Below are 11,698 nucleotides of genomic sequence, written 5' to 3'. Positions count from 1 at the left end.
ACTCGTTTCCAACTTGCTAAGAAGTGCATTTAATTTCCCTCCGCCACGATTACTAGCTTTCTTGACAGCTTTCTGGAGACAGAATACTTTCTTTCTGAAGACTTCTGATATGTGGCTATTGATTATTACACCTCGTATACCTCATTGCTCAAACGCTTTGTTTGCGATTGTTGAAAGGACCGACTCATGGTTCTCCGTCTTCGTCTTTACATTGCTTTGAAATAGAGTAGATTAGTAAGCTGAAACGAAAAATTAATCAGGGAAGTTTACGAAAAATCCAGCAAACAAGCTTAAAAAAGGCATTTATTAAGACTTCATTCTTCAACGAACTTCACAAATCTTACTTGTTTATCTTGTAAGTAAACGATGGCAGATTAATTCCCGAAGCGCCTTCTGTGTTTCCCGATCCCTCTCCTACTGCTTTCACGCTTACAAAACAGGAAAAAATCAAAAGGAGGAAGATACAGCTGTTTTGAAACGCCATTTGACGAGGGTAAATCTGCTTTTTGTTCGACACTTTATATATCAAAATAAAGGAAATTTGTTCCTCTTTTTGATTCTGGCAGTACATTTTTAATTTGCGCCTGCGTAAAAGAGATATCGCCCGAGACCCTTTGCTCGGTCGTGTTTTGATCAAAACGCCTTGTTAATTTCACGCAACCGCTCTGAGAAAAGGTAAAAATGACGAGGGAAAAAATTTACCTTAAAGTTAGAAAATTAGCGAAATAGAAAGCCACAATATTATAGTTTAATATTTCAGAGGTACATTGAGTGCTTTTTCCGTAGAGAATCCCATACGATGGTAAAACATTCGAAAATTACACTCGATTTGAGTGGGGTGTTGAAGTGGGCGTGGTCACTACATTCATGTTAAGACTATTTGTACCCCATGAGTTTGATATGTGTATAAAGAACAGTATGGAGATTTTATGTGCTGGTGTTAGGGTGTAGAACGTTAAACTTCGGGGGACGTAACCTGCAGAAAGAGAAGGAATTCATTCAAGATGCACTCTAAGCTTAACCAATCAAATGCAAACCTTTTTTTATCTCGGGAAGATTGTCTTTCTTTTCTTTTAACACTTAAGAGGTAAGAGAACTGGAAAAAAAGCAAAAGAGAGTCTCAGTGAAGAAGTATGTCATACGGTTAACTGTAAAAGGCTTGTCTGCTCTGACAAAAGACGGTTAAAGATCAGGCCATTTGACGGGTGAAGATTGATTTCTCGAAATGATAGCCTAGCGAAAGTTAAAATTGTATAAAATTCCTGCAGAAGTCCGTGCTAGACGATCGAAAGACTTGGATAACTTTTCCCCAAAGGGCTATTCTCTGTTATGTCAAAAAGTAATCACTCCGATTTATTTCACGTTCATGCGTACTGAAGGGAAAAAAATTGCGTAGAGCGGAATTGCATAGTTCGTAATTTCCGCGCAATTTCGGCGATGGAGTCGCAAAAGAGCGGCAGGAGGAAATCGAACGAAGAAACAAAAACGATTTTCGTGGGTTTATTTTTGAGTTATTTTTTTTTTATTAAAAAAAATTTATGTTAGCGTACAGAAAGTGGTATGTTGCGCGCACCAATCAAATCGTTTAGGGTATGTATCTCGCACCAATCAGATCACCGCATTAGGGTATGTATCTCGCACCAATCAGAGCGTCGTTTTTGTTTGAGAGGTGTTCAAATTTCAACTAAGATATGGGAGATTCGGGGAGAACGGTTTGTAAATTGGAATCATCTTTTAGAATGAGAAACGTTGGCTTTTCTGTGTTTTTAACGAGTATTGTACCGCAATGGAAATGGAGTTCTGTGTACTGTAGCGCGATCATGGTTATTGTTCCTCCACGACGAAAGTGAGTGGAAAATTTTTTAATCAAATATCGCTTGAAGTGTTGATGAGTTGCATCAAACATTTTGATTTGAGCAGTTCTTTAACGGCAAGCTTTGTTGCAAGATTCATTATTTGTTGGGTGTGCCGATTATATTTTTCTGGATTGGTTTGCTCGGTGCTATTTCTAGATGAATGTCTGATTAAAATTAACTATGGAAGATTTTGTGTAAGTTTTCGATGACTGGAGGAAATGATCTTGTGGAGACGTTTGTGTTTGGCCAAGGACGAATTCAGATACCATCGTTAGCATGTTTATTTGATTTTGATTGCTGGAATTAATGATTTACGGAGGTAAGTTAATATGTTGTGATCTACTAACGTCGAAAATATATTAAGTCGATGAAAAAGTTTTGGTCTCGGTCCGCATTTTTGTCAACAAAATAAACACATACCACTTAAAAAGATGATAACACGGACCACGTGCAAAGCTGTCGATTGTTTCTTGAATGTTGGGCGGTTAAATATTCAATGGCGAGATCTCATTTACATCTACATCTACTTTTATTACGTTTGTAAAACCTGTATAGACATCACACCAACCAACTCGCCCACAAAGTGAGAAGACTATATGAAGGCTTGAAATTATATTACGATCGATTTTAATCAAGAAATGGGCTAGGAATATTCCACAACTGTGCAAATAATCGTGAAAGCTGATCGCGGAGAAGCGATTGCGTGACACTTGCTACGTTGTAAGATGACATGTTATCATATAGCAGACGAGCAAACTCTTCAGATTATCAGTCTGCATTTTGTACCCACTCTGCATTTTCTACATTTTCTACCTAGTCTACATTTTGTATCCGGTGTGCAGTCTGCTGTCTGCATTTTGTACTAACACGTATCCGTGGCACCAATACAGTTTATTTTTGGTTACAGTTATTCGCACAACACGCATAATCTACCACAAAATACCTGTGTGTGAGTTAATTCGACATTTTCGTTCTTTTCCGCGTTAATACTCTTCTTTCCTTTTGTAAGAATGTAGACATCACTTACAATGTTTCAAGTAATCAACCCACTCTACAAAAAGTAACTCTTGCATTCGTAACATGCCTATGTTACTACAAACACAATTGGATTTCTTTCACAGCTCTCAAAATACATACGTCTGATTCCTGATTCTTATCAAACTGAAATCTGACTTGCAAATGGGTACCTTCATTAATAAGTTGTGACTAAAGAAAAGAATAATAGCCCCATGCCTCGAAAATAATTTCCACTACGATCTATGACTGGAGAGATACTTAGCGTGTTTTCTAAAACATTTATCCTTTTTTAAATTCATGAACACTTCAATTTCCTACAGCTGGGACAAGACTCCAGGCTAATGGCAGATTTTATATTAACGGATTTTTACAGTGCCTTCCATCATTATTTAAACATTTACCAAGGTCAAGTCGGTAAATGTGGATGGTTATTTGACGGCAGATGATGCAGCAACCCTTTGTCATACCCGGATCTGATAATATCTGCATTAGCATTCGCAACTCCTGTTTAAAACACATTTCTGATAAAATTCCTATTCTTCAGTCTTGTCACAAGCAAGAAGGATGACAGAATTAGAATAGAATGGTATTTTAGAGCACATAAGTTGACAATTTATCATAATTCCTCCTTACACTGGTAAGGACTCCACCCCACCCTACACAGTAGGAAGACGCCACTCCACTTCACCCCTATTGATTGTTACCAGAACTTAAAAAATTTGGTTGTATACTCGAGCTTTTGTGTGAGCTCGTTCTTTGTCGAAGACGAATGATGACAACAAACGGCAATGCCTTGTTGGAGATGTTCGGAATATTTATTTTGTTTTTATCAAGAGAACACTACAGAGTAATTTCGTGTGGAGGTGAGTAAAATTTCTACTCATTTGGTTGTGTCCTTGTTAATGTCAGTTTTGGCACACGTTTGGGAATACAAGGCGAAAACTGTTGATGAGTGCCAAACAATTCTATCTTTTGGTTATGTGGGTTGCGTTAAGCATTAAAGGTGCATGGTCGAACGGTTGTCTTATAAAACAAATGAGCCCGATTAACTTCAGGAAATTAACGAATCAAGATCTCTGAGAAGAGTAAAAATAATCCGCAGCAACCGTGCCGAAACATGTAATGGCAGGAGGAAGTATTAACATCACATGCTAAAGCTCAAACCTACAGGATTAATGACTGCCCTATAAAGCTCTATTCGACGAATGTATTGGCCATTTTAAATTATTCATTTGTTGAGCAGTCATAGAAGTTTGAGTGAAGTTTAGCAATTTTTTCATTACGTATACAACAGTCTTGCGACTGAGGTTTTGTATGGAAATTTGCATGCTGTTTGGATCACCGCATGTCTTGCATTCCACGGATAAAAACACGGCAAACCAACGTAAGAAAATTATGGAGTAAATTGATACCTAGGTAGCAGCCAAAGTTCGTTGACCCAACGCAAATGTATTTAACAGATTCCTTTATTTATTATATTTATTTATGTGAGTACATTTGAGGGTTCGACGACTGCTTAGGATGTGTACAGACACCAGTAGGTCATTGTCGTGCTTAGATCAAATAAGAGTCGTCACGTACGTAACGTCACGCACGTCACGTTTCATTAAAAAAAATCTCACGGAGCCATTGAAGACTATCTTGCTTGTTGTGAAAATCTATCGAATAACCTTCGTTGTTCTGAGTTATTTCAAGCACAAACTTTTCTTTTTCTTTCCTTCGTTATATAACTGTTTGAAAAAACTTCCCAGTGACGCGAGGAGGTAAATTACATTTGCAGCCTGTTTTTTTGAAAGGTCACGCAACACTTCCTGCCTATCCTCCCAACTTGTGGCCGCATCTTCATAGCAACCGTTGCTGACCAGAGTATTTTTCATTTATTTTCGATTCTGGTAATAAACGAGAGGAACTGAATTCAAACAAATAAACAAATGAGAGTTCTTAAGTGCGTTTAAATTTTGCGAGATATAAAAAGATTTAATGCCAATACAACAATCTCCTCTGAGCAAAGATTTTTCTACTTTGACAATTGCACACACAGTCCTCTTCATGTTAGCTTTTGGATTTATATAAATTTTTGGACCTCACTATTAAAAAAAATATTTAGATTATCCTACATTTTACAATTAATTTATTATCATTCTTGACACTATTCGTACTTTGTTATTTAGCACTTATTTATATTCGTAAATATTTCTTAACATTATACTTGTTAATATTTATTATTATCATATTCGTTGTGAAGCGCTATCGATCTTTTTGTTGTATATAGCGCTGTATAAGCGATAAATTTCTTCATTATTTATTTAAGATTAGGTTACTTAGAAACTTCCTTGAAATTTAAGGGACATGACACAAATCAGGACAATGTTGGCTGGAAGAATTTAGTGAAACAAAATATTTGATGGACATACTCTTCATAAACGTTCTAGAAATCTTTTCATATTTTCCAGTTGTCTTCTATAAAACAACCAGGCAAATTTTTCTTAGTCCGAGAATGACAATCTCGCAAACGGAGTCTTCGAGCTGCTCGCAAAAGTCTTCACACAACTGTAAATTCAATCAGGTTTCTCGTTTGCGTCGCCGTCATGACTGCGTTAAGTCACTAATTTTCAAGGAATAGGAATGGTAGTCAATTTCTTTGGCTGTTGATACTCCTCCCCTTCTCCTCCCCACCCCTACTGCTCTCAATTGCTGTTGATACTCCTCCCCACCACTACTGCTCTCAATCGGACTGTTTACATTGCAGGCATTAACTTAGATCCTTCTAATAACCTCTCCCTCTCTCGCCCCACTCCCACTCCCAAATATCACCCCTGAACGCAACGATTGATGGTCTAGCGTAATTACTCCAGGATGTTTTTGTTTGGTTGTTTTTAATTTGTTTGTTTGCTTAACATTCAGACCACATGACATGCTCGAGTCACGGTAAATTGTGAAACAAAATAAACTCACCTCGCGGAACTCCCATGGCTGGTACTAACCTCATGAATAAAAGGAAATTTGTATAGCTTTAGTCAAATGAACTTGATTAGGTTAGTTGCAGTAAATCAATCTTGATAAATGTTGTTTTCTTTTCTAGTGTTAACTGTCCCTTGCAAGCCCCCATGCCTCATTGTATCAACAACGACAGAAATAGTGGCCTTGGATTTTGACAACAACACAAGTTCCCAGATAATATCGGGTTTATCAAGAGTCATAGCCCTTGATGTTCATTACAGCTTGGGGTACATTTTTTGGACTGACGTTTCAGACTTAAATATCAAGAGATCTTGTATCGACGGAACAAATGTTACTGTAATTCATTCCACAACTGGAACGTGTGACGGGCTTGCTGTGGAATGGATGAGATACCAGTTGTACTGGACTGACACGACAGATGATGTCATTCGAGTATCAGACCTTGAGGGCAAAAATACACGTATCTTAATTTCTTTAGGTCTTGATGAGCCTCGAGGGATTGCACTTGACCCTGAGCGTGGGTGAGCTGATGTTCATGAGGATATTAAAATTAATGATGTCTATCGGTTCATAATGTTTGATAGAGATCCATGGAGTCCGCCAGTCAATTAGTCATGCGGACAGATAGAGAGACAGTCACTCGGTCAGTCAGCCAGCCAGCTAGACAAGCTGTCACTCAGACAATAAGTGGGTGGGTCGTCTAGATAGTTCGTCAGTCAGTCTGGCAGTCAACAGTCAGGCAGCAAGTCAGGCGAGCATCCAAACAGTCATTCTGTCAGTCAGACAGTCAGTTTATCAGTCAGTAAGTCAGCCAGTCAGTCAGTGAGTCTATCAGTTAGTTAGTCAGTCAGTCAGGCAGGCATCCTGCCAGCCAATCAGCCAGTCAATCATCTGTCAGTCAGACAGCCAATCAGTTAGTCAGTCAGACAGTCAGTCAATCAACCAGTTAGTCAGTCAATCTGTCAGTTAGACAGTCATTAAGTCAGTCAGACAGTAAATCAGTCAGTCAATAAGTCAATCAACCACAACCCGAGTTAGTTCACTTGCAGTTCTAATTGATATGGGGAAACCGTATACCACCATGACCTAACTGTTACCGATATATCATTTCTTCATCGACAGATCCATGTTCTGGACTGACTGGGGAGCGGCGCCAAAAATAGAAACAGCAACATTAAATGGAACCGAGCGCACTACCCTGGTAAACACAAACCTTCAATGGCCAAACGGCATCACTCTTGATAGGAAACACAGGCTCATATTCTGGGTTGATGCCGGGGAAGACAGACTGGAGTCAATTAATTATGATGGCAACAACAGAACGTTGCTTTTCGCGAGAAACGATTTTCACTTTTTCGGAGTAACTTTCGATTCTCCATATATATTCATATCTGAATGGAATCACAAGAGTGTTTTCAAAATGAATATTTCCAATGGAACGATAGCTGGGACATATCATTTTGGAAACAAGATCATGGGGATTGTACCGTACGACAGCTCTTGGCAGCGGCAAAGTGAGTCGTCAACACCGTTTATTGTATCTCTTAGTTAGTGCGTGTACTTTAATTACTAAATGTAGCGGACATTATTTATTTGCACGGCCCGCTAAATCCAAAGGTTTCCTTGATTTGATTTCTTTCCTTTCCATTTGAACCCAGAAATATTATAAATTTCTTACTAGCCTCGTTTTCTCGGTCCGCACTGTAAATTGCGGATGCTTTTTTTTTCCTTTTGAACTTATGGCTAAGTAATACCTAAACTGGCTTTTCTGCTGTTAAGCGACCTTTAATATAACCTTTTCACGCCAAATAGCGCTCGAAGGTTAGTTGTGATTAAATACATGGTCTGAAAAAAGGTAGAAAAAGTTAAGGATCGATGTGATTCGAGCCCTTGCCACCAAAATACTTGTTCGGTGCATTTTTTCCGTTTTAAGTTTCCTTCGAGTTTGTTGAAGCACTAGTAATGTTTTAGTCAGTAACCCAGGATGGAACAGCTCTTTACCGACATTTGAAAGTGAAAGTTACCTCCAAATGTTTACAATTAAAATGCTCTAACAACTAATTCAGTTTTTTGCGTTTATTGCAGCAATCACGTGTTCAAGATTGCCTTCACCGACAAATGGAACAAGACTTGGATGTTCAGGGAATGCAACTGAGTTTTATGATACAGTCTGTCGGTTTGGGTGCAATAATGGCTATGTAGGATCTGGTTCTCAAATAAGAAGATGTCAAAAGAATAAAACTTGGAGTGGTGATGAGTTTGTCTGTCAAAGTACGTCCCATCTGTTAGTGATGCTTGAAATGTTACACTTTGCTTTTTTTCTCTAGAGCAATCACGAAGGAAGACATTATAGCCCCTTAAGATGGAAATGATGTAGTATACCGAAGATATTGTTGTGCTATTGGTATTCATATAAAAAGTGTCCTCAGTCAATTAGTCAGACAGTCAGTCAGTCAGTCAGTCAGTCATTGGTCAATGAAGCGGACACTATTTTACTGTACGGCCCGCTAAATTCAAAAGTTTGTTTGATTTGATTTCTTTCCCTTCTGATTGAACCCAGAGATACAATAAATATCTTACGAACCTGGTTTTCTCGGTCTGCACTGTAAGTTACGGAGCCTCTTTTGTCTTTCCTTTTGAACTTATGGCTAAGTACTACCTAAACTGGCTTTTCTTCGGTTAAGCGACCTTTCAGATAAAGTTGTTACTGAAAATAATCCCCGTAGGCGAGCTGCGATTAAAGACATGGTCTGGAAAAAGCTAGAAAAAGTTAAGGATCGAAGTGATTCGAGTCCTTGACTCAAAGATACTGTTAGGTGCATTTTTTCAGTTTTACATTACGTTCGAGTTTGTTGAAGTACTAGTATTGTCTTACTCAGTAACTTAGGAATGAACAGCTCATTACCGACATTTGAAAGTGAAAATTACCTCCAAACGTCAACGATTAAAATACTCTAGAAGCTATTGAAGTTTTTTTCGTTTATTGCAGAAATAACGTGCCCAGGATTGCCTTCACCGATAAATGGAACAAGACTTGGATGTTCAGGGAACGCAACTGAGTTTTATGATACAGTTTGTCGGTTTGGGTGCAACAATGGCTATGTAGGATCTGGTTCTCAGATAAGAAGATGTCAAGAAAATAGAACTTGGAGTGGTGAAGAGTTTGTCTGTCAAAGTACGTCCCATATCTTAGGGATGCTTGAAATGTAACACTTTGCTTTTTTTTTTCTCTAGAACAATCACGAAGGAAGACATTATAGTCACTTTAGATGGAAATGATGTAGGATACCGAAGATATTGTTGTGTCATTGGCATTCTCATAAAAAGTGTTATCAGTCAGTAAGTCAGACAGTCAGTCAGTCATTGTTAAATGAAGCAACACTATTGCGTGGCTCGCTAAATTCAAAAGTTTGTTGGATTTCATTTCTTTCCCTTCTATTTGAACCCAGAGATACAATAAATATCTAACTAACCTCGTTTTCTCGGTCTGCACTGTAAGTTACTGGGCCTCTTTTGTCTTCCTTTTTGAACTTATGGCTGAGTAATACCTAAACTGACTTTTCTTCGGTTAAGCGACCTTTAAGATAAAGTTGTTTCTGAAAATAATCCACGTAGGCGAGCTGCGATTAAAGACATGGTCTGGCAAAAGCTAGAAAAAGTTAAGGATCGAAGTGATTCTAGTCCTTGCCTCCAAGCTACTCTTGGACGCCTTTTTTCAGTTTTACATTTCCCTCGAGTTTGTTGAAGTACTAGTATTGTCTTAGTCAGTAACACAGGAATGAATAGCTCTTTACCGACATTTGAAAGTGAAAGTTACCTCCAAACGTCAACGATTAAAATACTCTTGCAGCTATTAAAGTTTTTTGCGTTTATTGCAGAAATAACGTGCCCAGGATTGCCTTCACCAACAAATGGAACAAGACTTGGATGTTCCGGGAACGCAACTGAGTTTTATGATACAGTTTGTCGGTTTGGGTGCAACAATGGCTATGTAGGATCTGGTTCTCAGATAAGAAGATGTCAAGACAATAAAACTTGGAGTGGTGAAGAGTTTGTCTGTCAAAGTACGTCCCATCTCTTAGTGATGCTTGAAATGTAACGCTTTACCTTTTTTTCTGTAGAACAAACATGAAAGAAGACATTATAGTCACTTAAGATGGAAATGATGTGAGATACCGAAGATATTGTTGTGCTATTGGTATTCTTATAAAAAGTGTTATCAGTCAGTTAGTCAGACAGTCAGTCAGTCAGTCAGTCATTGGTCAATGAAGCGGATACTATTTTACTACACGGCCCGCTAAATTAAAAAATTTGTTTGATTTGATTTCTTTCCCTTCTGTTTGAACCCAGAGATACAATAAATATCTTACTAACCTCGTTTTCTCGGTCTGCACTGTAAGTTACGGAGCCTCTTTTGTCTTTCCTTTTGAACTTATGGCTGAGTAATAACTAAACTGGCTTTTCCTCGGTTAAGCGACCTTTAAGATAAAGTTGTTACTGAAAATAATCCACGTGGGCGTGCTGCGATTAAAGATATGGTCTATCAGCTATTTAAGTTTTTTTCGTTTATTGCAGAAATAACGTGCCCAGGATTGCCTTCACCGACAAATGGAATAAAACTTGGATGTTCAGGGAATGCAACTGAGTTTTATGATACAGTTTGTCAGTTTGGGTGCAATAATGGCTATGTAGGGTCTGGTTCTCAAATAAGAAGATGTCAAGAGAATAAAACTTGGAGTGGTGAAGAGTTTGCCTGTCAAAGTACGTCCCATATCTTAGTGATGCTTGAAAATGTAAGAATAATATTCTCAAAAGAAAAAATTTAATTAAATATCTGTAAAGTATCTCCCCTAAAACAGGATGAAAATTAATTTTACCTATTTCAGTTGTGATGTGCCCTATTCCGATGCCACCAGCCAATAATGTTCGACATGGATGCACTGGGAATGCAACAGAATACCCTTATAACACAGAATGTCAATTCTCCTGCATTGAGGGCTATAAACTCATTGGCTCTAGCTTGAGAAAATGTCAAGACAACGGGCTCTGGAGCGGAGGAGGGGAAATTTATTGCGAGAGTAAGTTAAAAAAAATATTGTAGAAACGATTTTGTTTTCAGACGCATGGCTTTTGTTAAGCAATGTATGAACAATACAAATGCGTCGTAGTATGTGAGTTTCTTCAACTTCCTCCCAATATGAGAACGAACGGTTCTTGCAACCGGTTGCCAGGCAACGGTTGTCACTTTACCTGCGAACGAGGCTTCAACTTGATTGGCCCAGAAATCCTGTGGTGTAATAAAGATGGATCATGGACCGACACGCAACCTCGATGTGATGGTAAGCTTACACAACATTGAACTTATCCTTCGCAAATCAGAACTAAAAAATCCAGCCAAACAAAGGCTCGAATCTTAATTTTATACCCTTTCGAATCCTCCACATGATACTTTTTTGGACAAATTTACCAGGGCGTCTGAAAACAACCACATCTCCGCCTCTGAGACTAATAAAAAAGGCGTCTTAATGAATTTTTTTGTTTTGTTTAGTTGTTACCTGCCCAATGTTATCATTACCGACCCATGGTGTATTCTTGGGATGTAACACTAATACGACGGAGATGTTATATGGCACAGAATGCAGCTTCTCTTGTAAAGAAGGATCTGTAGCGACTGGTTCAACAGGAAGGAGATGTGCTCAAAATGGAACCTGGACTGGAACAGACTTTGAGTGTTCAGGTATAGGATCTGGCAACACTTGGAATCATGAAAATTCAAATAATCATAGTTGTCATTCGAGAATCCTACCCACTTATTCGATTGGCGATCTTGATAATTAAACAGTTCAAGGTCATCTAAAATTGTC

The 11,698-nt window shown here is 38.3% G+C and overlaps 1 protein-coding gene across 6 annotated transcripts; it reads left to right on the top strand.

Moving 5' to 3' along the window:
* The first annotated feature begins 2,043 nt into the window (after nucleotides 1-2,043).
* LOC113680934 (P-selectin) lies at nucleotides 2,044-11,698 on the top strand. Of its 6 annotated transcripts, none has more exons than XM_089206471.1 (9): nucleotides 2,044-2,175; nucleotides 5,956-6,355; nucleotides 6,957-7,348; nucleotides 7,920-8,105; nucleotides 8,824-9,009; nucleotides 9,713-9,898; nucleotides 10,410-10,595; nucleotides 10,721-10,912; nucleotides 11,383-11,698. In XM_089206471.1, the coding sequence occupies exons 1-9, from the start codon at nucleotides 2,163-2,165 to the stop codon at nucleotides 11,670-11,672; spliced, it is 2,031 nt and encodes a 676-aa protein (XP_089062597.1). In that variant the 5' UTR covers nucleotides 2,044-2,162; the 3' UTR covers nucleotides 11,673-11,698. The 6 variants fall into 6 exon arrangements, 4 of the variants coding, with proteins under 4 accessions (XP_089062597.1, XP_089062599.1, XP_089062596.1 ...); XM_089206473.1 differs by lacking the exon at nucleotides 2,044-2,175 and adding an exon at nucleotides 3,543-3,736 and having other exon boundaries at nucleotides 6,313-6,355; XR_016186610.1 differs by lacking the exon at nucleotides 2,044-2,175 and adding an exon at nucleotides 3,546-3,736 and having other exon boundaries at nucleotides 10,721-11,173.

Source organism: Pocillopora damicornis, chromosome 5 (genome assembly GCF_964200805.1).
Source record: "Pocillopora damicornis chromosome 5, jaPocDami1.2, whole genome shotgun sequence".
Lineage (NCBI taxonomy): Eukaryota > Metazoa > Cnidaria > Anthozoa > Scleractinia > Pocilloporidae > Pocillopora > Pocillopora damicornis.
This window is presented reverse-complemented; position numbering and strand designations above follow the sequence as displayed.

What these genes read in the sequence shown, in the direction of transcription:
- LOC113680934 (XM_089206470.1), top strand. Translation starts at nt 3,643, where the DNA reads ATGATGACAACAAACGGCAATGCCTTGTTGGAGATGTTCGGAATATTT. An exon ending in TGAAGAGTTTGCCTGTCAAA is followed by an intron (nt 10,596 to 10,720) that starts GTACGTCCCATA and finishes TACCTATTTCAG; the next exon opens with TTGTGATGTGCCCTATTCCG. An exon ending in AGGGGAAATTTATTGCGAGA is followed by an intron (nt 10,913 to 11,382) that starts GTAAGTTAAAAA and finishes TGTTTTGTTTAG; the next exon opens with TTGTTACCTGCCCAATGTTA.